Below are 27514 nucleotides of genomic sequence, written 5' to 3'. Positions count from 1 at the left end.
CACCGGGGATGCCACCATTGATGATGGCAGCGAACGCAAAGATGGCAGCCAACCGAAGAGGCAACGGAAGGACCGGCGCCCGAACGTGCTCGACACCGTCAAGGAGGAATTTACTGAAGTGACCTCTAGTGGGCATCCAACGGCGCCCAAAGAATTAGTCAGTGGGTACGCGGGACAACTCGGGTGCATTCTCTGGAGCACCGTCTCAATCAACACTGAGAACCTAAGGCATCGTGACCGAGGAAATTTGCGCAACCTCCTCTTCACGAAGCTGCATGAACAATACAAGTTCCCCGGCGACTTCACAAACACATGCCTCTCAGGGAATAAAGTGAACAGTGCCGCCATCATGAAGATGAGCATGGCCCTGGCTACTTGGAGAGCCGCGATGAAGAGAAGGATTCTAAGTGGTGATAGTTATGAGAAGATCAAGGAGACAAATCCTTCGATTAGCGAAGCTGACTACCAGGAGTTCAAGATCAAGTGTGAGAGCAATGCATCCGCGGAATCAAGTCAGTGGGGGAAAGATATGCGGGACTTGAACTTAGGGGTCCGAAAACTCGGTCCCGACGGTTACATAGTGGCGGAACCTAAATGGGACAAGGAGGACGCGGAGCGTGCCGAGCAAGGCCGCCCCTCTTTGATAAATACCATGAAAAGCGGACCAGGAACTATGTCAGGGCCCGTTACAAGGTGGACCCGGTAACAAAGGAGCTTACCACAGATCCGAAGGTGAAGGCACTTGAGCTTGTTCTGGTAAGGAAGACACCCCCGCGTAATTATATCTCCATGTGGTTGCATTCTTATTAATGAAGCCAAATTTGTAAATGGTTCACGTTCCTTCCACAGGAAACTGAAAGAAGTAGCGCGGGGTCTCAGAGCTCCTCGTCTGCCCCTTGGGACACCACTTTAAATAGGGCATTGAACGTAATGGAACACAAGGATAAATTCAGTAAGCCATCGTTAGCTGGTCGTGTGGCCAGCAAAGGATTGTCCACAAAATGGTCGGAATACTATAAGGCTGGGCGAAAGGAGAGAAAGACCAGCTCGGAAAGCTAGGAGCGCGAGGTTAAAGAACTCAAGGCACAAGTGGCGCAGATTCCGGAGATAGTCCAAGAGCAAGTGCGAGACCAAGTGGGAGCGACGATCACCGCCATTATGCCTTGCTTGCTTGAGGGGCAGCGGGGGTGGATTGCGGGCGGCCAACAAGGGCAGCCTCCGATTCCCAGCTTCACGGGCAGCAACTCAAACAACGCGCCGACATTGGTGTCTCCGGCGGAGGCGGCATTGGTGTCTCCAATGTCGGCGCTGGCATTGGAGCTTAATGCACCTAAGTGTGGGAAGAATATGCCGACGGGCACCTCGGTAGCAAGCGGCCCCTCGGTCACTTGCACGCCCACCACTGGCGGTTCCTCGACATTAGCCGAGCTCGACGCCATCACGGTAACTAAGCCTCGACCGATGACTTCATCTCCTTGCCTTTGACTGGGCATCCCTGACGCCCTACATGTTTTCGCAGGGCGCCGCAAATGTTCCATGCACTCTCCTGCACTTCATGGACGGTGAGTTGATCGATATCGCCAAGGCCAAAATCATTGAACCGGGCAACCGCGTGTTCCACGGTAATCCAATGCCACCCACCGTGTATAGGGTTCAACTGGTTCGGGTGCTACGGGACTGCGACGACTTGTTACCTCCGTATCGACCCCCTGGGGCCGATGAAGATGATCTGATGACCCTCAGTGACTGCTTAGGCTGGTCCATGCTTTGGCCGAAGAGCCAGATTCGTTTGGGGGCGGGGGACACCACCCCACAGACAACACCACCAGTCGTGCCGGCGCCAAGCCATGGCAAGAACGCCGCAATGCTACCGCTGTCAGCTGATCCGGACATGCATATGTCACCGGATCCGGACGGCGACGATGGTAAATTTTCCAACATCGATAAGTACATGAACGAACATGGGTACGGTGACGAATTCTTGGTGCCTCCTTCTCAAGAACCCAACCCTGCAAAAGACGATCGCGATCTAGCTGGTACCGTGGAGAAACCCAATTGCAACAGGCGTCGCCTGGCGTTTAGTTCTCAGGAGACGCCTCCTGCTGCCGCCTTCACCGAGACTCAAATAGCCGAGGTGCGAAATATTATCAACCCCAACACACTCAAGAAGGTGGTCTCTAAGCAGAACTCGATCCCATTACAGCAGAAGAAGCAGAAGGGACGGAAAAGAAAAAATAACAAGTGTGCGAGCCAGCCGGCACCGAGTACGATCCGTGCTCAGGACGGGCCACCAATACCTAAGGATATCTTGAGGAGGGAGCATGTGGCGGGTAGGCCGATGCTACCGACTAATCTGCTCAATGCTGCAACCGGTGCTATGCGGAGTCTGCATGACAGTGTTGTTTCTATGGAGAAGCGGCGTCTCTCCGAGAATGATGTGGCATACCCGGTTTTCATGGCCAAGGTGCCAGAGGGCAAGGGCTTTGTCGATGGCACCATCGGGCGTATGATCGTCCCGCGGTTTGATGACATCTTCGCTATGTTTAACATTCATCCGCTGCACTACACCTTCATTCGGCTATTTTCGCTCAGTATGGAGATGTGGATGATTAGAGACAAGACCCCGGACATCGTGATAGTCGACCCCTTCTACATGCGTGCCAAGATCTTGGGCAGCGCTGGGGACCGGCAAGTCGCGAGTTCATACCTCGAAGGCGTCATTCTAGTGAACCCAGATAAGGATAACTTCCTCGTGCCTTACTTTTCCGAGTAAGTCATCCCCTCACCGCCCCGTAACATATGATTTCTTAGATTTCGATCGTTCTTTTTTTCTAACATTCCGTGTTTTGTGTAGTGACACACATTGCACACTCATCCTCTTAAGCCCGAAATATTCCATGGCCACGTATTTTGACTCAGACCGTCAGTCGTAGAAAGACTACACAAATATCAAGAAAGTTCTTGATGATGCTCTCCCCGGCTACACCAATTCTGGAGGCACCTTCAAGAGGCCAATTTATAGGTACAGCGAGCATGTGTTCACCTACGTAACAACGTTCCCCTGCGTCAAGCGGCTGCCTGGCAGTCAAAAGGATGCCTACTACACCCTCCATCACATGCGGGCAATCGTATGGGACCATAATCACCTTATGCTACCAAATAATCTCAAAGAATGGGCCGCACGCTTGTCGGCAATCCAGGAGGAGGACATTAGACAAGAATTCTTTAGCATCCAGTCGGAGTTTGCGGAAATCATCCATCAAGATGTCCTTCATACCTCGGGGCAGTTCTACCTCAAATATCAACCGTCCAACAGTGAAATAGAAAAAACGCTACAAATGCAGGCTGACAATGACCGCACATTCATGACCATCACAAAAGACGGCGGCTTCATCCACGCTCTGGTCCCTGAGTCAAGTCGAAAGTATTGATGTATGTAGTTCTGAAATAATGATTAGCTAATGTTGTAATTAAACTTTAATGAACTTGTATGTCTCTTTAGTTTGGACAGTCATTCAACTTATATGTAATCGATGCTATTTATTAGTAGGACCATGAATTGTGCTATTAATGTGTTGATTTTCTCTTCCGATCCTTTTGTTCCATACTTATATATTGCTTATATATTATCTGTGAATTGCTACTAACGTTTTGTTTGTCTAGTGCATAGAGATGTCGTCGTATGTCATGTACAAGGGTGAGGTTCCCGTAGTCTACGACAACTGGGAGGAGTGTCGGAGACAGGTTCACCGTTTCAGCGGTAACAGTTACAAAGGGTACCCCACTAGGGCGGAGGCGGAAGCTAGATACACGCGCTATCTAGCGGGAGAGAGGAGGGAGCGAAGGAGGAACCGGATGAAGATCAGTTTCATCGCGATGATGCTCATCGTGACCGCAACCCTCTTCTATGTGATGGTAGTTTAGATATCGACTTGTAATGTGAAGACAAACTCGCTACTCGCGGTCTCGAAACTTGTAGTGTTCTAACTTTGTTCAGTATTTTAAATTCGGAGACTAATATGATGAATTGTATTCGGAGACTAATCTTCTATTGTATTCGATAAATCTTCTATTTATATTTTGTAACCTGTGCAAATACCAGAAAAGCAAAAAAATCCTAATATTCATAGTAGTGGTGCACCATATTGCACTTTAGTGGCGCACGGAAATAAACACACCAGTGGCGCATTATCTAAAAGTGCGCCATTAGTAACCCAGAGCACAAGGTACACATGGCCCCTTGGAGTAACAGCAGAGGCGCACTTCTGGGCCTAGTAATGGCGCACTCTAGCTGCGCCATTAGTGTCTGGGATAGTAATGGCACAACAGGTGGTGCTCCACTGTTATGTAGATTAACAGTGGCGCACCAGGCGTGCACCATTACTATTTATTAGTAGTGGCATGATAATAGTGGCGCACCTACAGTGCGCCATTATTAGCCAAAATAGGTGCGCCACTAACAGCCTTTTTCTAGTAGTGCAGGCCACTAGAGGAGTCATGTCGTGGGCCGCAGGTAGGCAAGTCTGGGGACCCCCGTTCCCAGGATGCCGACACTTTGTAACATCAGACCCTTGTATTCATTATCCTTTGTAATAAGAGATGATTTTTTCTATGTCAAGCAGTGTCATATTCCAGAGACGTTTTCTCCATCTCTGGGCTGGAAGACGGGGAATTCCGGTTTCTCTAAGCCGGGGTGCCACAAATACATGCCGCACGGGGAGATGAATGATGTTTTCTCGATGTCCTCTGTCGCCATCTTGATCTTTTTATATCCTGATAAAGCATCCAAAAAGCACAGCATATCGCACTCGGCAATGGAATCCATGATTTGATCTATGCGTGGGAGTGGGAAAGGGTCCTGAGGGAAGCTTTATTGAGGTGGTGAAGCCGACGCACATGCGCCTTCCCCCTTTCCTTGGGACAATCACCGGGTCTGCTAGCCAGTCCAGGTGCCACACTGCCTGAATGACGCTGGTCTCTCGCAACTTGCGGACCTCTTGGACAGTGAACACTTGCTTCTCTTGTGCCTGACGTCACACATTTTGCTTCATCGGGCACGCACCGAGGCATACCATCAAGTGGTCCTCGATCCCCTCCCTCGGGACATCAACCAAGTCGGATGCTTCCCATGCAAATACGTCCTTGTTTGCCCAGAGGAAGCCAACCAAATCCTCTCCCTGCTCCGGGGGAGGCCGGCGCCTATGGTGAAGGTGGGTCCCGTGCCCCCGCTGTCGACAGGCACCTGCTTCGTCTCGCCTGGTCTTAAGAGAACAACTGCTTTTTCTTTGCGGGCTCGACCTCCAGAGCCTCCAGGGTGCCCCCGGCACCTGGGCATGAGGCCGCCGCGGCGCTTCAGCGAGCTTGAGGGCCCAGACCGCGTCCTTTGTGTCCCCAGCCACCATGTTGACGCCACTATTACCCGACATCTTGATGACATTGTAGCCCAGATGGGTTGCCACCATGAATATGGTGAGGGCCGGATACCCCAGGATGGCATTATACGAAAGGCCGATGCGGGCCACGTCGAAGTCGATCAACTCGGTGCAATAATTGTCGCGCTTGCCGAAGGTGACAGGTAGGCGCACCTACCCTAGGGGGTGGCTGAGCCATTAACCACCCCCGAGAAGGGCTTCGTGGGCGCGAGCTGGTCGTATGGCACCTGGAGCAGGTTGTTGGTCTCCACGAATGAGTGTCTTGGTGACCACGATGTTGCTGATGGTGGGTGTGCATAACATGGAGAGTGCACCCGCAGCTGCCGCGGTGTTGGGGTGCTGTCGGAAGTCAAAGGTGATGTTGGCCTATGGCCCGGCGTGGCCCCGAGACGCCTCATGCTGCGGCCAAGTAGCCCGACAAAAAACCTACTTGACGTGACAACCAGAGGCAGGTGCCTATGACCCGCCGATGATGCACGCGACCACGTGGGGCACTAGACCCGCGAAGCGCATGACGAACTGGTCGCAGAGCTCCTCCCAAGAGGAGATAGAGTTGTCCGGGAGGCCGCGGAGCCAAGATTTAGGGGCCTCCGTGAGGGCCAGGGGGAGTCAGTTCACCATGGCTTTGTCGTCGCGACCCGCCGCATGGATGGCTTGCGCGTATGATCGGACGAACTCCTCCGGGTCCGCAACGCCGTCATACTGCGAGGACAACGCCGACCTCAACTTCACAGGCCACCGCACCCGGCGAAGGCTGGGGGTGAAGGCCGGGCAGACTGCAACGCTCCCGTATGCTTCAAGTGGCCATGCCTCCAGGGCGGCTCCCACCATGGGGATGACATAAAAGGGGGCGGAGCATGGTCGATGAAGAGGCGAAGCTTTGACGTGCCCCTACCTAGCATGCCAAATGTCAGATTAAGGGCTCCACGGACCCAAGGAGGTTCTAACTCTGGGGTGTGAGCGAAGATCTTCACCTATTCTAACCTCGAGCTCACCACCGTATGGACTAGCTACGTCAACTTCGTGTGAGCGGGGAAGAAGATGAACTCGTCAGTTTACCCAGGTTCAGGCCACCTTGCGGTGTAAAACCCTACTCCCGCTTTGTGGTGGATTGGCCTCGGGGCTGAGGATGAACTAGTACAGTGGGTGAGCAGCCTCATGAGGGCTCAAGAAGTGAGTGTGGAATGGATCCGATCCCCTTCTACGTTGGAGGCTCACCCCTCTTTATAGTGACCTTGCTCTTCTTCCCTCATAACTTTGTCGAGAAGGTATCCCACAATGACCAATTCGAAAGGGGACGAGTAGTAAATCTTATCTCGACGAAAGGTGGTCTTCGCCTACAAAGCTTCTGGTCGTGACGCAGAGGTGGGTTCAATGATGACATCCATCTTATCGAGCTTGTGGTCTTGGTCTCGTTGCACCGGAATGGAAAGGTTTTGGGCCTTCCTTGGGAACATGCGATTGGCCTTGCTCCCTTAGCACCGAAGAGGAAACTGTCTTCTCTACGCCCACTGATGCCCGCCTGGCCTTGGTCGTCATGGATCATGTCATCCCAGCCTCGCAAGGAGGGAGGCTTGCATAGAGTTCTCTGCCCCTTGGGAAGCAGGCTCGGGGGGCGCTCCTTTGGAGGTTTTGTTCTCATTCGCCTCCCGAGGCCAGGGGGGTCCTCTTGAGGGTCTTGTCTTAGGGGCCTTGTCGTCAGGCCATACCAGGCCGTTGGATGCCCCCCGTGCTGGGCCGCAGGCAGGCATGTCTGGGTACCTGTCGCGGGAGCAAGTCTGACATTAAGAACAGAGGGTACGTACGAGGAGGCAAGGTCCTAACTACGGCGAGGTTGTGCATGCAAGGTTTACGAGTTCAGGCCCTTTTCGATGGAAGTAATAGCCCTATGTCTCGGTGCCCGGAGGCTTGGTCGACTGAATATGCGTGAAAGTTACATGGGGTGCGAACTCTTATGCCAGAGGTGGGGGTGGCTTATATAGAGTGCGCAAGGCCCCTCCAGCCCTCAGTTACACATGGTTCAATGTACATCAAGACAGGGCATTATGGTAACGCTAGCTATAAAGGACTATAAATGATCTTTATAACTACGGGGTGAACGCCTGACAATTGCCATCTTGGAGTGATTATTCATGTGGTCGAATGTCTGTATCTCGGTCGAGTGGAATTGGGATATCCGAGTGGTATATCCGGTCGAGTGGATTGCACTCCAATGTGATATCAGTCGGTATCTTCTGTGGTCTCTTGAATGTACTTGACTTTAGGGAAGTGTCCTTGGGTAGGGCGTCCAGGACAGGCCTATGGCCCTACCCTAGGTACATGTCATCATCATTAGCCCCCTAATGGATTGAGGTCTTGGTTTCAGTCGCCTTGATCCATTCAGAGGTCCTCGTGTGAATTACGATGATAATCTTCCAGTGTTGTTCTGGTGTGAAATCTTTGGCGCGATTGGTTGTTCTGCGGTTCCCGGATCTCACGGGATTCTAAATTTGGAGAAGCGCGCGGGACGGAGCGCGCCGCAGTAATCAGAGTGGGTAGATAGGGGCGCCTCGATCCTCACACCACCTTTTTCGCCATGTATCAGGCGATCGGCTGTTGCGGGATATGACAGGATCGGTTGGGCTCACGAGTCAGCCACTCGGAAACAGGCCCATAAAAGGCGTTGAGGCCGATGCGATGCACAGTGCGCCTCATTCTCTCTCTCCTTCCTATGCTCATCCACCATGCGCTCCTCTGCTCTCGACGCTCCCGCTTGGCCCGTGTGCTTTCCACTGCAATGGGGAAGGACAAGACGGCGTCCTTGGAGTGCACGAAGAAGGCGACGACGACAGCAGAGGGCACGAAGGCGGTTCGGGGGACGTCATCGCAATCCGGTCTGCCGCCGGGCTGGATCTAGGGAGACTAGATCCGCTCCACCATCGAGTGGGATGACCTAGAGAAGCTCGTTGAGGACGACCTGATTGCTGACAAGTCTTGCACATTGCCGGAGGGGGAGTCAGAGCCCCAGCCGCGCGAGGGTGAGCATGTCCTCCTCACCACCCATGTCGACCTAGGTTTCTCTCTTCCTCCGCACCCATTCTTTAGGGGTTTCTCGAACTTCTTCGGTGCCCAAATCCACCATTTCCCCTGAACACCATTACGTATCGTGCTGCTGTCATCTCGTTGTGCGAAAGTTTCTTAGGTTGCCAACCACACTGGGGTCTGTTCAAGCATATCTTTATTTGTCGATCCCAGTCGGTGAAGAAAGCCCATCCGATTGACGAAAAGACGCATGTAATTCAGATGTGTGGGGGTTTAGGAATTCAAACCATAGGTAGGAGTACTTTTCCTTCCATTACCCTTCTAGAGTCAACTCGGGGATGGCAGTCGACCTGGTTCTACTGCAAGGACGTTCGGACTCCTGGACAGTCCACCGGTCTCCCCCCTTTCACTATGGAATGACTCCGGCAACCTTCTTCATTGACTGTGACCCCCAACGAGAGAGGTGAGGTGAATCTTTTAGTCGACTAGGTCATCAACATAGTCTGGGAGGGGGTGACTGGCATGGATCTGTTGGAGGTGTTCCTTAGTCGACGCATCCAGCCCCTCCAAGCCGGAGACCACCCGATGTGGATCTACTCAGGCCCTGCAGACACCACTCGGGTCCACCCAGGGGAGGTCGCCTGATACGTCTCCAACGTATCTATAATTTTTTATTGCTCCATGCTATATTATCTACTGTTTTGGACATTATTGGGCTTTATTATCCACTTTTATATTATTTTGGGGCTAACCTATTAACCGGAGGCCCATCCCAGAATTGCTATTTTTGCCTGTTTCAGGGTTTCGAAGAAAATGAATATCAAACGGAGTCCAAATGGAATGAAACCTTTGGGAACATGATTTTCTCAACGAACAAGGCCCAGGAGACTTGGACCCTACGTCAAGACACAAAAGAGGAGGCCACAAGGTAGGGGGCACGCCTACCCCCCCAAGCGCGCCCTCCACCCTCGTGGTCCCCCGGTTGCTCCATCTACGTACTCCTTCCTCCTATATATACCTACGTACCCCCAAACGATCAGATACGGAGCCAAAACCCTAATTCCACCGCCGTAACTTTCTGTATCCACGAGATCCCATCTTGGGGCCTGTTCCGGAGCTCCGCCGGAGGGGGCATCGATCACGGAGGGCTTCTACATCAACACCATAGCCCCTCCGATGAAGTGTGAGTAGTTGACCTGAGACCTACGGGTCCATAGTTATTAGCTAGATGGCTTCTTTTCTCTTTTTGGATCTCAATACAATGTTCTCCCCCTCTCTTGTGGAGAACTATTTGATGTAATCTTCTTTTGGCGGTGTGTTTGTTGAGACCGATGACTTGTGGGTTTATGATCCAATCTATCTATGAACAATATTTGAATCTTCTCTGAATTCTTTTATGTATGATTGGTTATATTTGCAAGTCTCTTCGAACTATCAGTTTGGTTTGCCCTACTAGATTGATCTTTCTTGCAATGGGTGAAGTGCTTAGCTTTGGGTTCAATCTTGCGGTGTCGTTTCCCAGTGACAGTAGGGGCAGCAAGGCACGTATTGTATTGTTGCCATCGAGGATAACAAGATGGGGTTTTCATCATATTGCATGAGTTTATCCCTCTACATCATGTCATCTTTCTTAAGGTGTTACTTTGTTTTTAACTTAATACTCTAGATGCATGCTGGATAGCGGTCGATGAGTGGAGTAATAGTAGTAGATGCAGGCAGGAGTCGGTCTACTTGTCTCAGACGTGATGCCTATATACATGATCATGCCTAGATATTCTCATAACTATGCTCAATTCTTTCAATTGCTCAACAGTAATTTGTTCACCCATCGTAGAATACTTACGCTATCGAGAGAAGCCACTAGTGAAACCTATGGCCCCCGGGTCTATCTTCATCATATTAATCTCCTACTACTTAGTTATTTCCTTTGCTTTTTTACTTTGAATCTTTATCATAAAAATACCAAAAAGATTATCTTATCATATCTATCAGATCTCACTCTCGTAAGTGGCCGTATAGGGATTGACAACCCATTATCGCGTTGGTTGCGAGGATTGATTTGTTTTGTGCAGGTGCGAGGGACTGGTGCGTAGCCTCCTACTAGATTGATACCTTGGTTCTCAAAATTGAGGGAAATACTTACGCTAGTTTGCTGCATCATCCCTTCCTCTTTGGGGAAAACCAACGCAATGCTCATGAGGTAGCAAGAAGGATTTCCGGCGTCGTTGCTGAAGAGGTCTACGCAAAAGTCAACATACCAAGTACCCATCACATACCCTTATCTCCCGCATTACATTATTTGCCATTTGACTCTCGTTTTCCTCCCCCCCACTTCACCCTTGCCGTTTTATTCTCCCTCTCTCTCTATCCTCCCTCTCTTTCTCTATTTGCCTCTTTTTGCCCGCTTGCTTTTTGTTTTCTTGTGTGTTAGTTTGCTTGCTTGTCGTTATGGCTAGTCCCTTATCTTCTCTGTTATCTCTCGAGAATGAAATTCTAAATTTTAAGCAAAGGGAGGGGAAAATCTAAAATACACTTGGTATAGAATTTGCAATGCTCAAAATAGATCCACCAGGAAGCAATCTACTTCCGCTCTTCTTCGCAATTTTTATGTAGGCATTACTCCTTGGCATAGATATGTACTTGATACTATTACTGGAGGGAACTTCTTGGGTAGCGGTACTTTTGATTCTTATAATGCTATGATAGATTTGTTTGGCTCACCCCCTCTTTTGGTTAATGGAACTGTATTAACTTTGGAGCATGTAATGCAAAGACTTGAAATTATTGAAAATAAGGTTGCTACCGTAGAGTTAATTGAAAATTTGGATAAAAAGATCCACAACCGAATCTCTCAATATGGATCTAAAGTAGGAGTCACTTTGAAAAATATTAAAGAGAAGGAACCCATAGTTAATGAGAAAATAAATCACGATTCCACTAGAATGGATAAACTTGAGGATACTATTACCAATTTGGGAACCGCTTTTTATTCCGTAAAGAATACTCCAAGTCCTCCCGCTAAAATTTCCAAGCTTATGTATGTTCCTAAAAATAAGGGTGAATCCTCTAGTAAGGAAACCGCGGATCTCAAATCTATAAGTGTTCATCCCAATCTTTTTGCTATCATTAAGGAACCATTTGTTACAAATGATTTTTTCGATCTTGTGCCCAAAAGTTTGATAACAAATAAAAAGAAAGAAATTCCTAAAGGTGGTAGATGCCTCATTGAAGAATTGCCTACCAAAGATGGCAATACCTAGACCTATCCTTGCTTGTTATGCCTAGCTAGGGGCGTTAAACGATAGCGCTTGTTGGGAGGAAACCCAATTTTATTTTTATTCCTTGCTTTTTTTCTCTTGTTTAGTAATAAATAATTTATCTAGCCTCTGTTTTGGTTGTGTTTTTTGTGTTTAACTAGTGGTTCTTCCAATTAGAACCGTTGGGAAGACTTGGGGAAAGTCTTGTTAAACTTGCTGTAAAAAACAGAAACTTTAGCGCTCACAAGAACTGCTGCCATTTTTATTTGGAAAGTGATATTTAGTTAATTATTTTTGCAGATGATTAATAGATAAATACCTCACGTCCAGAAATTTATTTTAGAATTTTTGGGGTTCTAGATCTTGGGCTAGCTACAGATTACTAGAGACTGTTCTGTTTTTGACAGATTCTGTTTTTCGTGTGTTGTTTGCTTATTTTGATGAATCTATGGCTAGTAAAATAGTTTATAAGCCATAGAGAAGTTGGAAAACAGTAGGTTTAACACCAATATAAATAAATAATGAGTTCATTACAGTACCTTGAAGTGGTCTTTTGTTTTCTTTCGCTAACGGAGCTCACGAGATTTTCTACTTTGAGTTTTGTGTTGTGAAGTTTTCAAGTTTTGGGTAAAGATTTGATGGATTATGGAACAAGGAGTGGCAAGAGCCTAAGCTTGGGGATGCCCATGGCACCCCCAATATAATTTAAGGACACCTAAAAGCCAAAGCTTGGATATGCCCCGGAAGACATCCCCTCTTTCGTCTACTTATATCGGTAACTTTACTTGGAGCTATATTTTTATTCGCCACATGATATGTGTTTTGCTTGGAGTGTCTTGTATGATTTGAGTCTTTACTTTTTAGTTTACCACAATCATCCTTTCTGTCCACACCTGTTGAGAGAGCCATACATGATTTGGAATTTGTTAGAATACTCTATGTGCTTCGCTTATATCTTTTGAGTTATATAGTTTTGCTCTAGTACTTCACTTATATCTTTTAGAGCACGGTGGTGGATTTGTTTTATAGAAACTATTGATCTCCCATGCCTCACTTAGATTATTTTGAGAGTCTTAAATAGCATGGTAATTTGATTAAAATCCTAATATTCTTGGTATTCAAGATTAATGATAAAACTTTCTTATGAGTGTGTTGAATACTATGAGAAGTTTGATGCTTGATAATTGTTTTGAGATATGAGGATGGTGATATTAAAGTTGTGCTAGTTGAGTAGTTGTGAATTTGAAGAATAATTGTGTTAAAGTTTGTGATTCCCGTAGCATGCATGTATGGTGAACCGTTATGTGATGAAGTCGGAGCATGATTTATTTATTGATTGTCTTCCTTATGAGTGGCGGTCGGGGACGAGCGATGGTCTTTTCCTACCAATCTATCCCCCTAGGAGCATGCGCATAATACTTTGCTCTGATAACTTGTAGATTTTTCCAATAAGTATATGAGTTCTTTATGACTAATGTTGTGTCGATGGATTATAAGCACTCTCACCCTTCCACCATTGCTAGCCTCTCTAATACCGCACACCTTTCGCCGGTATCATACACCCACCATATACCTTCCTCAAAACAGCCACCATACCTACCCATTATGGCATTTCCATGGCCATTCCAAGATATATTGCCATGCAACTTTCCACTGTTCCGTTTATTATGACACACTCCATCATTGTCATATTGCTTAGCATGATCATGTAGTTGACATAGTATTTGTGGCAAAGCCACTGTTCATAATTCTTTCATACATGTCACTCATGAGTCATTGCATATCCTGGTATACTGCCGGAGGCATTCATATAGAGTCATATTTTGTTCTAAGTATCGAGTTGTAATTGTTGAGTTATAAGAAAATAAAAGTGTGATGATCATCATTATTAGAGCATTGTCCCAGTAAGAGAAGGATGATGGAGACTATGATTCCCCCACAAGTCGGGATGGGACTCCAGACAAAAAATATAAAAAAGAGAAAGAAAAGAGGCCAAGAAAGGGGAGAAAAGGCCCAAATAAAAAAGGGAGAGAAATAGAGAGAAGGGGCAACGCTACTATCCTTTTACCACACTTGTGGTTCAAAGTAGCACCATGCTATTCATAGTAGAGAGTCTCTCATTTCGTCACTTTCATATACTAGTGGGAATTTTTCATTATGGAACTTGGCTTGTATATTCCAATGATGGGCTTCCTCAAAATGCCCTAGGTCTTCATGAGCAAGCAAGTTGGATGCACACCCACTTAGTTCCTTTTTTGAGCTTTCATATACTTATAGCTCTAGTGCATCCGTTGCATGGCAATCCCTACTCACTCACATTGATATCTATTGATGGGCATCTCCATAGCCCGTTGATATGCCTAGTTGATGTGAGACTATCTTCTCCCTTTTTGTCTTCTCCACAACCACCATTCTATTCCACCTATAGTGCTAGATACATGGCTCACACTCATGTATTGCGTGAAGATTGAAAAAGTTTTGAGAATGTCAAAAGTATGAAACAATTTCTTGGCTTGTCATCGGGGTTGTGCATGATTTAAATACTTTGTTTGGTGAAGATAGAGCATAGCCAGATTATATGATTTTGTAGGGATAACTTTCTTTGGACATGTTATTTTGAGAAGACATAATTGCTTTGTTAGTATGCTTGAAGTATTATTATTTTTATGTCAATATGAACTTTTGTCTTGAATCTTTTGGATCTGAATATTCATACCACAATTAAGAAGAGTTACATTAAAATTATGCCAAGTAGCACTCCGCATCAAAAATTCTGTTTTTATCATTTACCTACTCGAGGACGAGCAGGAATTAAGCTTGGGGATGCTTGATATGTCTCCAACGTATCTATAATTTTTGATTGCTCCAATGCTATATTATCTATTGTTTTGGACATTATTGGGCTTTATTATCCACTTTTATATTATTTTTGGGACTAACCTATTAACCGGAGGCCTAGCCCAGAATTGCTATTTTTGCCTGTTTTAGGGTTTCGAAGAAAATGAATATCAAACGGAGTCCAAACGGAATGAAACCATTGGGAACGTGATTTTCTCAACGAACAAGACCCAGGAGACTTGGACCCTACGTCAAGACACAAAAGAGGAGGCCATGAGGTAGGGGGGCACGCCTATCCCCCCCAGGCGCGCCCTCCACCCTTGTGGGCCCCCTGTTGCTCCACCGACGTACTCCTTCCTCCTATATATACCTACGTACCCCCAAACAATCAGATACGGAGCCAAAACCCTAATTCCACCACCGTAACTTTCTGTATCCACGGGATCCCATCATGGGGCCTGTCCCGGAGCTCCACGCGAGGGGGCATCGATCACGGAGGGTTTCTACATGAACACCATAGCCCCTCCGATGAAGTGTGAGTAGTTCACCTCAGACCTACGGGTCCATAGTTATTAGCTAGATGGCTTCTTCTCTCTTTTAGGATCTCAATACAATGTTCTCCCCCTCTATTGTGGAGAACTATTTGATGTAATCTTCTTTTTGTGGTGTGTTTGCTAAGACCGATGAATTGTGGGTTTATGATCAAGTCTATCTATGAACAATATTTGAATCTTCTCTAAATTCTTTTATGTATGATTGGTTATCTTTGCAAATCTCTTCGAATTATCAGTGTGGTTTGGCCTACCAGATTGATCTTTCTTGTAATGGGAGAAGTGCTTAGCTTTGGGTCCAATCTTGCTGTGTCCTTTCCCAATGACAGTAGGGGCAGCAAGGCTCGTATTGTATTGTTGCCATCGAGGATAACAAGATGGTGTTTTCATCATATTGCATGAGTTTATCCCTCTACATCATGTCATCTTGGTTAAAGCGTTACTCTGTTTTTAACTTAATACTCTAGATGCATGCTGGATAGCGATCGATGAGTGGAGTAATAGTAGTAGATGCAGGCAGGAGTCGGTCTACTTGTCTCGGACGTGATTCCTATATACATGATCATGCCTAGATATTCTCATAACTATGCTCAATTCTGTCAATTGCTCAACAGTAATTTGTTCACCCACCGTAGAATACTTATGCTCTCGAGAGAAGCCACTAGTGAAACCTATGGCCCCGGGTCTATCTTCATCATATTAATCTCCCACTACTTAGTTATTAACTTTGCTTTTTACTTTGCTTTTACTTTACTTTGCATCTTTATCATAAAAATACCAAAAATATTATCTTATCATATCTATCAGATCTCACTCTCGTAAGTGACCGTGTTGGGATTGACAACCCCTTATCGCGTTGGTTGCAAGGATTTATTTGTTTTGTGCAGGTGCGAGGGACTGGCGCGTAGTCTCCTACTGGATTGATACCTTGGTTCTCGAAACTGAGGGAAATACTTATGCTACTTTGCTGCATCATCCCTTCCTCTTCGGGGAAAACCAACGCAGTGCTCAAGAGGTAGCATCGCCGAGGAGATGATGGCTCGGTGGCTACGAAGCATCATCGGAAACAAGGACAACCCCAGGGTTTCCAGGAGAGTTCAGCCATTCGACACCGACCATGAGCCGGAAGAGGTTGTTCTTAAAATATCGGTGCTTTCTTATTTTAATCTGCAATCGCTCTTAAATCTGAATAACTCTTGCTGACTTGCTCCTTGCAGATTTACACCAAGATGTATTTGATGCCGAACGGGAACGATTCCAAGAGGGAGAGGGGAGCACAGACGAAAGCGCCGACTAGCAATACAGAGATGGCAGTGACGATGATAGTAACGACTCGGGCAGCAGCAAGGAGGTCAACTCGCCGCCCCACTCAGAGCGTCGATCCAAACAGTCCCAAGACCCTGCAGGTGGGCATGGCAAGGCAACTCCTCCAAGCACACAAGAGCCAAAGCGCACTTGGAGTTCATCCCCAGAACCATCCGAGAAGGCCGCTAAGCAGCCCAAGGTCGCCCCATTGAAGCCTCGGAAGGCCTTGCCCAAGATCAAGGTGGATGTTCATGTCGCTTCTGCGTAAGTGTTTTGGTTCATCCGTTTGTCTTCTATGTTTTTGTTGACTCATCTACTTGCTTTGACCGAGTGTGTTTTGGAACCTTTCTGTGCTGCTACTTCTGGGACGTCCATGAATATCTACAAGGAGCAAGATGACAAGTAGACTGCAGATGCGGCCACTTCTAGAGCAGGTACAACTCCACAGCCTTGCCCTCACTTTGTCAATTGTTCTGTCAGTTGACTAAACTTTTACGGTCGACTTTTTTGTAGTGCCACCAAATGTTATTGAACTTCCAGACGACGACGACCATGTAGACGTGCCACAGAGGAACAGATGAAGAAGGGGCAGGACTTCGAGCAGGAGGGTGCCTACTAGAAAAGTCTCACTCGACTCTAGCGCCAGAACCAGCCGTTCAGCAATCCGGAAATCCAATTCAGACTTATGTTTCTTTTCCTGATCCTGTGTTGACTGATCAACCTTTGACGTCGACTGCTCAAGCCCTTGCTCCAACTGTGCAACTCCATGCTTCAGATCCCATGGCGCCTCATCTGTTCCACCAACTTCGCTCTTTGTTACCCATCATGTCCTAGAGGACCAAGTAAGCATTGATAAGGAAGCCATACGCCAAGCAGGCCTTATGATGGAGCGAATGAAGGTGGTACACGAGGCTAGCAAGGCTGCCAACGATGCCATCTCTGCCCTTCCAACCAACGTCCAGGTGAGTTGATTTCCGACTGGTCTTTAGCTTGATCTTTGCTCTGTTAGGATAAGGTACTTGAAAGCTGCTGCTTTACTATTCGTAAGATGTCCGTCGATGAGCGTTTCAAACCTTATGTGCATCTACCATGAATTTGCACCTTACATCTTTTCACCCACTGGGTGTCTTCTTTTGCTTTGTGGCTTTTTTCAGTTGAATCTACCAGATTGTGTCCAGTGAACTCTTGAACTAGTGGGGGCACGCCGGGTGCACCCACTAGGTGTAGTCCCGGAGAACGTAGTCAAATGTTTGATTCGGCAAGGGTCTTTTCAAAGTGTTATTTCACCACGGGAGCCTTAGAACTTGTTTGCTTGTAGTATACTCAATTGGCTTTAGACGGATCGTGTCGAGTAAACTCCGAGCCAGTGGGGGCATGCTAAGTGCACCCACTGGGTGTAGTCCACGAGACCGCGGTGGGACGGGCTGGACACAAATGTTGGTGGTCCAAACGGCGGTGGTCTGTGCACAAATGTTGTTGTCGTTTTACTCCTTCCACTCGGGCTGGACGGGCCATGTCGAGTGGGAAGTCGAACCAGTGGGGGCACGCCAAGTGCATCCACTGGGTGTAGTCCCCGAGACTACTGTTGAATGTTTGATTCAGCAATGGCTTTAGAACTCTTTTTGTCGTAATAACTTGAACTTGCATCTTATCATTCAGAAGCCGTCGGTCTTTGTTTCTGTCGACTGACGTGCCTTGTCCAGTCTCCATCAACGTGGATGTAGGATAGCACCACCTATCCGAACCATGGGAAAAACATCCGTGTCTCCAATTGCGTTTGATCTCTCCAAACCCTTCCCTTTACATTCTTGCAAGTTGCATGCTTTACATTCCGCTGCTCATATACTCTTTGCATGCTTGCTTGATATGTATTGTGTGTATTGAAATTGTTCCTAAACTCCACTTAAACCGTAAAAGCTTAAAAATTGCAACTTTAGCACTAAGTGTCTAATCACCCCCCCTCTAGACACATCTACTTCTAGATCCTACAGCCCTATGAAGCGCAAGGCCAGGCGGCAGTCCACAAAAAAGCAGGCCTTCATCATCCAAGAGACCCACAAATTAGAAGCCGCTGGGGTCATTCGCGAGGTCCGATACCCGGATTGGTTGGCCAACCCTGTCGTTGTGCCAAAGAAGGGAGGGAAGGAGCGCATGTGTGTCGACTTCACCAACCTCAACAAAGCATGCCCGCAAGATCCGTTCCCGCTCCCACTCATCGACCAGATCGTTGATTCCATCGCGGAATGCGACCTGCTATGCTTCTTGGATGCCTTCTCTGGGTATCACCAGATCAAGATGGTGGTAGAAGACGTCGAAAAGACAGCCTTCCTAACCCCGTGTGGGGTGTACTGCTACACATGCATGCCATTCGGGCTGCGTAACGCAGGGGCGACCTTTCAGGGGCTGATGCACCCAACCTCGTCGATCACCCGGTGTACTTCGTCAGCACGGTGTTGCGGGATGCGAGGGCACGGTACCCCATGCCTCAGAAACTCCCCCTCGCGCTACTGGTGGCCTCGCGCAAGCTGCGGCACTATTTTCAGGGTCACCCCATCAAGGTCGTCTCGTCATACCCCCTGGAGAGAGTGCTCAGGAGCCCTAACTCAGCTGGAAGGGTCGCTGAGTGGAACATAGAACTGCAAGCGTTTCAGCTCGAATTCAGCACGACCAGAGTCATCAAGGGAGCAGCATTGGCAGAGTTTGTGGCAGAATTGGACGGAGGCACCAGACCTCAAGGCCGACGAGGATCGGTCCCTCTCCCCGGGAAGCCAGGCGCCAGAAGGCTGGGTCATGTACTTCGATGGGGCGTTCTCCAGGCATGGCACTTGGGCTGGGGCGGTGCTTATATCGCCCATTCAGGACAAGCTCTACTACGCTGTGCAGCTCTGTTTCCAGCAAGGTGAAAAGGTCTCGAACAACATAGCGGAGTATGAAGGTTTAATAGCGGGCTTGAAGGCCGCAGCTGCCCTGGGGGTGAAACGCCTCACCATCAAGGGCGATTCGCAGCTCCTTGTCAATTTCTCCAACAAGGTGTACGAGCTGAGAGATGAGCACATGGAAGCCTACCTTGCGGGGGTCCACAGGATGGAGAAGCAGTTCTGGGGGTTGGAGTTGCAGCATGTGCCCCGTGGCACCAATCAGGAGGCCGACGACATCGCCAAATGGGCGTCCAGGTGGTTACCTCAGGAGCCTGGCGTTTGTCGGATTTCGTGTTCCGGCAGACCCTTGAGGTTCGAACACTGGGGTGCGCGCGGAGATTTCACCTCCTACCTACCTGCACTCCTCCGCCTTGCTAGGATCTAAACTAAGGAAAGAACAACACAAGAGATGCAGGGTTTATACTGGTTCGGGCCACCGTTGTGGTGTAATACCCTACTCCAGTGTGTGGTGTGGTGGATTGCCTCTTGGGCTGATGGTGATGAACAATACAAGGAAGAACAGCCTCGCGAGGGTCTGTTCTTGGCCGGGGCGATGAACTGCTGGGAGGAGCTCAGTCACCTTTCTCTCTCTCTCTCTCTATCTCTCTCTCTCTCTCTCTCTCTCTCTCTCTCTCTGATCTTCTCTATCCTTCCAACCCTCCGGCTCAGCTCTCTCTTTTTTTCTCCCCCCTCAGCTCTATGGGTGGCTGGTCCTATTTATAGAGGCCCTGGTCCTCTTCCCAAATATCGAGCGGGAAGGGAGCCAACAATGGCGGGCTAATTTGAAGGGGGACAGCTAGTATCAGCTATCCTGACAAAAGTAGTCTTCGCCTGTGCAAAGCTCTGGTGATGACGCCGTCTTGGGCTCCACGGTGACCTCCGTCTCGTAGTCCTCCTGGTCTTTGTCTCGTTTCACCGAAATGGCAACCTTTGCCTGATGCCTCGGTAATCCGCTGCTGCGCTTGCCCCCTTTGCACCAAAGAGGAAGGGAGGACACTGCGCGGGCTGGCACCCGCCTGGCACCCTCGGTCTTCATGGCTTGCGTCACGGGCACCTCGTGAGGTACCCCGCCTTGATCTCTCCGCCTCCTCGTGAGCTAGCCTGACGAGGCCGCGCCTGAGGAAGCTCCACGTCGTCCGCCCCGCGAGGCTTGGTCCCTCGTGAGGGTCTTGGGTTTGTGTTGGTGAAGATGGGCCGCGCTGGGCCCCCCTTTGAGACACGCCGCAGGCCGCAGGTAGGCAAGTCTGGGGACCCCCGTTCGCAGAACACCGACAGCGTTTTCGAGGAGCTCCCCCAGCCCTGCCATCATTGTCAAACACGGCTCAGCCTCGTTGGGGGTCCCCAGACTTGCCTACCTGCGGCCTGCGGCGTGGCAAAAAGGGGGGCCCAGCACGGCCCATCTTCACCAACACAAACCCAAGACCCTCGCGAGGGGCCAAGCCTCATGGGGCGGATGACACGGAGCTTCCTCAGGCATGGCCTCATCAGGCTGGCTCGCGAGGAGGCGGAGAGGTCAAGGCGGGGTACCTCACGAGGTGCCCGTGATGCAAGCCATGACGACCAAGGGCGCCAGGCGGGTGCCAGCCCGCGCAGTATCCTCCTTTCCTCTTTGATGTAAAGGGGGAAAGCGCAGTGGCGGAGTACCGAGGCATCAGGCAAAGGTTGCCATTTCGGTGCAACAAGGCCAGGACCAGGAGAACTGCAAGACGGAGGTCATTGTGGAGCCCAAGACGGCGTCACCACCAGAGCTTTGTGCAGGTGAAGACTGCTTTTGTCAGGATAGCTGGTACTAGCTGTCCCCCTTCAAATTAGCCCGCCATTGTTGGCTCCCTTCCCGCTCGATATTTGGGAAGAGGACCAGGGCCTCTATAAATGGGACTAGCCACCCCCAGGGGAGGGGGGGATAATCAATCAGAGAGAGAGGGAGAGAGAAGGGTGACTGAACTCCTCCCAGCAGTTCATCGCCCCAGTCAAGAACACACCCTCACGTGGCTGTTCTTCCTTGTATTGTTCATCATCATCAGCCCCAGAGGCAATCCACCATGCCACACACTGGAGTAGGGTATTACACCAGAACGGTGGCCCGAACCAGTATAAACCATGTGTCTCTCGTGTTGTTCTTTCCATAGCTTAGATCTTAGCGAGGCGGAGGGGTGCAGGTAGGTAGGAGGCGAAATCTCCGTGCGCACCCAAGTGTTCGAACCTCAAGGTTCTGCCAGAACCCGAAATCCAACAGACGAAGCCAAGAAGGAAGTTGTGCAGCTGAAGGAGGACAAGGCATCCTTAATAGACAGAGTCGGTGATCTCACTCGGAAGAAAGACGAGATGGAAGCTTATCTTGGAGGGTTTGCTAAGAAAATGTTCCTCATGCTTGAAGTTACCTTTCCTTATCTGACTGACTGCAAAGAACTTCCCTGTTGTGTCTCTGTTACTTCAACCCTTTTTGTTTGTGCAGAATTCTGCTAGAACTTTGAGGAAGAAACCAGGCGGATCGAGACAAGCTTGGACCCCATCAATTCTACCGTCAAGGACGAAGGTGCCATGAATGTGTTTCGAATGGAATCTTGCCTTGCTAGCATACTGAACTACCTCGCCCGACTAAAAGTGGTGGTGTCACGGATCGACATGGAGCTCTGGCCAGGTGTAGCGTTCCAGAATGATCTCAAGTCACTGATGACTCGACTCAGTGACATCCCTCGTCGAGTGCAGGCATGGAAGAAGTCATCCGCTTGCTGTGGTGCTGACGTGGCCCTGTCGCTAGTCCGGGTCCATTGCAAGGAAGTCAGAGAAGAGAAGTTGGTGGCTCTCAAGGTTGCCAACACCAAAATGCTTCAATTCCAGTCCTTCATGGAGATCTTCATCGACGCCGCAACTCGCATTGCGGACCACATCGACCTTGACAGTTTCATCAAGCCAGCAAGTCCTACTCCTGCTGAGAGAAAACTTGATAACTTGATTTAATTTGCCTCGGATGCCGAGTCATACTATAATCGCTAGCACTCTTTCAGGCTTGACGTCCAAGTACTTCTGCCGGTGGTTCTGATCCTCCATGGATTTATCCGAACTTAGTTTTTCTTTTGAATGCAGTTGCTTTGTCTTCATCACCTTCGAATTTCTTGACTCGAGTGAATTGTGAATCATAACTGAAAATCCGAGTGGAAGGCTCGTTCTCCGCTCGGAGTTGATGTTGCAGTTGTCGTGCATCTCCAAGTACAACCAGATGTTGTACTTGTGGCGCAATTCCAGCAGCCAGATGTTGTACTTGTGGCGCAGCTCCGAGTGCAACCAGACGTTGTACTTGTGGCGCAGCTCCAAGTGCAACCAAACGTTGTATTTCTGGCGTAGCGCCGAGTGCAACCAGACGTTGTAATTGTGGCGTAGCTCCGAGAGTAGCCAGACGTTGTATTTGTGGCGTAGCTCCTAGTGCAACCACACGTTGTACTTGTGGCGCAACTCCGAGTGAGAATGTAGTTCACTACCCAAACTATATTTTCTAACGTAGGCAAGTATGGGATCGCGGCTAAGCCCCCGAGTGGGAGGATTGCTCTCCACTTGGAGTAGTTTTGTAACTTAGGAGAGTGCGGGATCGCGGCTAAGCCCTCGAGTTGGAGGATTTCTCTCCACTCGGAGTAGCTTTGTAACTTAGACGAGTGCGGGATCGTGGCAAAGCCCCCGAGTGGGAGGATTGCCCTCCACTCAGAGTATTTTTGTAACTTAGGCGAGTATGGGATCGCGGCTAAGCCCATGAGTGGGAGGATTGCTCTCGACTCAGAGTAGTTTTGTAACGTAGGAGAGTGCGGGATTGCGGCTAAGCCCCCGAGTGGGAGGATTGCTCTCCACTCGGAGTAGTTTTGTAACTTAGACGAGTATGGGATCGCGGCTAACCCCCGAAGTGGCAGGATTGCTCTCCACTCGGAGTAGTTTTGTAACTTAGACGAGTGCGGGACCGCGGCTAAGCCCCCGAGTTAGAGGATTGCTCTCCAATTGGAGTAGTTTTGTAACTTAGGTGAGTATGGGATGGCGGCTAAGCCCCCGAGTGGGAGGATTGCTCTCCACTAGGAGTAGTTTTGTAAAGTAGGCGCGTGCAGGATCACGGCTAATCCCCCGAGTGGGAGGATTGCTCTCCACTCGGAGTAGTTTTGCAACTTAGGCGAGTACGGGATCATGGCTAAGCACCCGAGTGGGAGGATTGCTCTCCATTCATAGTAGTTTTGTAACTTAGGCGAGTACGAGATCACGGCTAATCCCCCGAGTGGGAGGATTGCTCTCCACTCGGAGTAGTTTTGTAACGTAGGCGAGTGCGGGATCGCGGCTATGCTCCCGAGTGGGAGGATTGCTTTCCACTCGGAGTTGTTTTGTAATTTAGGTGAGTATGGGATCGCGACTATGCCCCTGAGTGGGAGCATTTCTCTCCACTCGGAGTAGTTTTGTAACTTAGGCGAGTGTGGGATCGCGGCTAAGCCCCCGAGTGGGAGGGTTGCTCTACACTCGGAGTATTTTTTGAAACTTAGGCAAATCGGATTTGTGGCTAAGCCACCCACTGGGGGATTTGAACACATATGCTTATGTGATAACAATCATTAGGATACTGCGAAAACTAGGTCTTTGATAAGAAAACTAAATGATTCTTTATTACAACTCGTTGATCCGAGTGTTTAGGTATAAAAATGGTGGAGCAGATCCACATTCCACGAACACAGCTCATCTTCTTTCTTGGAGATGTTGTAGAGGTGATACTCCACGTTGTGGAGCACCTTGGTGATGATGAAGGGGCCTTCCCAGGCCGGAGTGAGCTTTTGAGGCTGTTTCTGGTGCACTCGGAGCACAAGGTCTCCCTCTTGGACTGCTAAACCTCTGACATTTCGGGCATGGAATCGACGTAGGTCTTGTTGATAGATTCTCGACCGGATCAGAGCCATTTCTTGTTTTTCCTCTAGGAGATCAACCGCGTCTTGGTGTGCATGTTCTGTTTTAGCTTCAGAGAGGAGTTCCACTCGAGCAGCATTTTGTAGCACATCACTCGGAAGCACGGCTTCGACACCATACACCATGAACAAAGGGGTTCGATCGGTCGATCGATTGGGAGTCGTTCTCAGTCCCTATAGAACAGGTGGCAATTCAGTCACCCAAGATCCAGTAGCATGCTTGAGGTCGCGCATCAGTCGGGGTTTTAGTCCTTGAAGGATCAAGCCATTTGCTCTTTCTGCCTGCCCATTCGACTGCGGTTGCCCAATGGATGCGTAATCGATCCGAGTGCCTTGGGACGCGCAAAACACTCTGAACTCATCGGAATCAAAGTTGGAGCCGTTATCTGTGATAATGCTGTGAGGGTCGACATATCTGAATACTAGCTCTCTGGTGAAACTAATGGTGGTACTTGAGTCGAGATTCTTGATAGGCTTGGCCTCGATCCACTTGGTGATCTTGTCGACTGCTACAAGCAAATGAGTGAAACCACTTCTGCTTGTCTTGGAAGGTCCGACCATGTCCAGACCCCATACCACAAAAGGCCAGACCAGTGGAATATTCTTCAAGGCCGACGCAGGCTTGTGAGACATGTTTGAGTAAAACTGGTAGCCTTCACACTTGTCAACTATATCCTTAGCCATCTCATTCGCTCGCGGCCAATAAAATCCCGCTCAGTATGCTTTGGCTAAGATGGTCTGAGAGGATGCGTGGTGACCACAGGTCCCTGAGTGAATCTCATTTAAGATTAGTCGACCCTCTTCTGGGGAGATGCAACACTGAGCTACTCTGGTAACGCTTTCTATGTAAAGTTGTCCACTTATTACTATGAAGGCTTTGGATCGGCGGACAATATGGTGAGCCTCGTCCTCATCCTCTGGGAGTTCTTGCCTGAGAAGATATGCAATATAAGGCACCGTCCAATCGGGACTGATCACCAAAACCTTCATGATCAAGTCGACTACTGTTGGAACTTCAATCTCAGTCGAATTGGTTGAACTTATCGGTTGCGGGCGGTTCCTCTGTAAAGGGGTCTTCTTGGACTGATGGGGTATGAAGATGTTCTAATTGTCGGATTTCGGGTTCCGGCAGACCCTTAAGGTTCGAACACTGGGGTGCGCGCGGAGATTACGCCTTCTACCTCTCCGTCTCGCAAAGATCTAGACTACTAAAAGAACTGCACAAGAGACACAAGGTTTATACTGGTTCGGGCCACCGTTGTGGTGTAATACCCTACTCCCGTGTGTGGTGGGTGGATTGCCTCTTGGGGCTGATGATGATGAGCAATACAAAGAAGAACAGCCTCGCGAGGGTCTGTTCTTGGATTGGGTGATGAACTGCTGGGAGGAGTTCAGCCAGCTTTCTCTTTCTCTCTCTCACTCACTGCCTTACTCTTACTTGCCGGCCTTGCTATGTGGGTGGCTGGTTCTCGATCTCTCTTACCCTGGGGGTGGCTAGTCCTATTTATAGAGGCCCTGGTCCTCTTCCCAAATATTTGAGCGGGAAGGGAGCCAACAATGGCGGGCTAATTTGAAGGGTGACAACAAGTATCAACTATCCTAACAAAAGCAGTCTTCGCTTGCGCAAAGCTCTGGTGATGACGCCGTCTTGGGCTCCACGGTGACCTCCATCTCGTAGTCCTCCTGGTCTTGGTCTCGTTGCACCGAAATGGCAACCTTTGCCTGATGCCTCGGTACTCCGCGGCTGCGCTTGCCCCCTTTGCACCAAAGAGGAAAGGAGGACGCCGCGTGGGCTGGCACCCGCCTGGCGCCCCGAGTCATCATGGCTCGCGTCACGGGCACCTCGCGAGGTACCCTGCCTTGATCTCTCCGCCTCCTCGCGAGCCAGCCTGACTAGGCCGTGCCAGAGGAAGGTCCGTGTCGTCCGCCCCGCGAGGCTTGGCCCCTCGCGAGGGTCTTGAGTCTTGTGTTGATGAAGATGGGCCGTGCTGGGCTCCCTTTTGAGCCACGCCGCAGGCCGCAGGCAGGCAAGTCTGGGGACCCCCGTTCCCAGAACGTCAACAGTAGCCCCCGGGCCCAAGGCGCGTCCGGACTTGGCCGTTCTGAGAGGCGAAAGGGCAAGGGCGAAGCGCCGCGGGCCCTTACAGCCTGTGGCCCTGGGCGCCGTGTGGCGGTTGATTGGACGTGGGCGTCTCTACTTCCCCATGGCGCCTCGGCAACTGCATGGATTGGACAAGTCCCTGCATGCAAAACGGGTCATAATTACCTACGATCGTGGGGGCCGTTGGTTGGCCATCGCCAGCCATAAGTACGAGCCGGGCGCGCCCTTTCAGTTCATCTCCCCTTGCTTCTCCTTTTTCTTCATGGTCCCGTCGAGGATGTTCTCGGCCGCCGAGAAGGGGAAGGCTTGCCGAGTTGAGCCCGCCTCTCCCCCACCCAAGCGCGGCAGAGGGCGCCCTCGCAAGCATCCTGTGGCCACCACAGTGGCTCCCCGCGGCCGTGGCGGTGATCTTCAGAACGGCGACGGGCGGATTGCTGCAGCCGGTGGGCGCGCTCCGGCTGCGCGTCCCCCCAAGCCGCGCGTTCGTGCTGCTGAAGTGCTGCCGGAGTTCGTCGTGTGGTCGGCGGAGCCGGCTAGCACCCGGCTCCCGCTTCCTCGCTTCCTCCTTGGCGAGCTCCCGGCCGGCGCCCCGGCGGCCTCTGGCTCTAGGCCGACGGCTGCTGCAGCCGGGCCTCATGGGTCTCCCTGGAGGTCTCCGCGGCCGGGAGCTTGTCCCTGGCCCACGGTTGGCAGACGTTTGCCCGTGCGCGTGGCCTGATCTATCGGTGCACCCTACACTTCAAGTTCGACGGCGACGCCACCCTCTACGTGAGGGTGTTTGGGGAAGATGGTCGCCACGCAGGGTGTTGCCCAGAGGGTGACGACCGCGGCTGGGAACCCAGCTCCGGTGATGATGGAGGGAGCAGCGCCCGTGCGGCTGGCGGCGTTCGGGTTTCCTCAAGCTTCTCCGGTTCTTCTTCAGGCGGCGACTCCTCCAGCAGTGGCCGCGATCAGCCTCCATGCCGTCGTATCTGCTTGGGGGGTGGCAACATGTCTGCACGCCGCTGCGCCCTGGTGAAGCGCGAGAGGGAGTCCGCCTGAGCTACGGAGGCAGCTCGGGCCTTCCCCGCGGGCCGGTGTGAGGCGAGCCGCGCCGGATTTGTTCTTCCTTTTCCATTTTTCCTGCGTAACAAAGACAATAGTGCGGAGCCCCGCGGGGGCGTGTT

The 27514-nt window shown here is 50.0% G+C and overlaps 1 protein-coding gene across 1 annotated transcript; it reads left to right on the top strand.

Moving 5' to 3' along the window:
* The first annotated feature begins 1507 nt into the window (after positions 1 to 1507).
* Positions 1508 to 2773, top strand: LOC147964910 (uncharacterized). The gene has a single exon (XM_087528165.1). It carries the CDS (start codon positions 1508 to 1510, stop codon positions 2771 to 2773), a length of 1266 nt encoding a protein of 421 aa, XP_087384291.1.
* Positions 2774 to 27514: the final 24741 nt, after the last annotated feature.

The sequence above is a fragment of the Triticum urartu genome, chromosome 6A (genome assembly GCF_056163025.1).
Source record: "Triticum urartu cultivar PI428250 chromosome 6A, HENAU_Tu73, whole genome shotgun sequence".
In the NCBI taxonomy this organism is placed as follows: Eukaryota; Viridiplantae; Streptophyta; class Magnoliopsida; order Poales; family Poaceae; genus Triticum; species Triticum urartu.
Note: the sequence above shows the minus strand (reverse complement) of the source record. Positions and strands in the feature narration are given on the sequence as shown.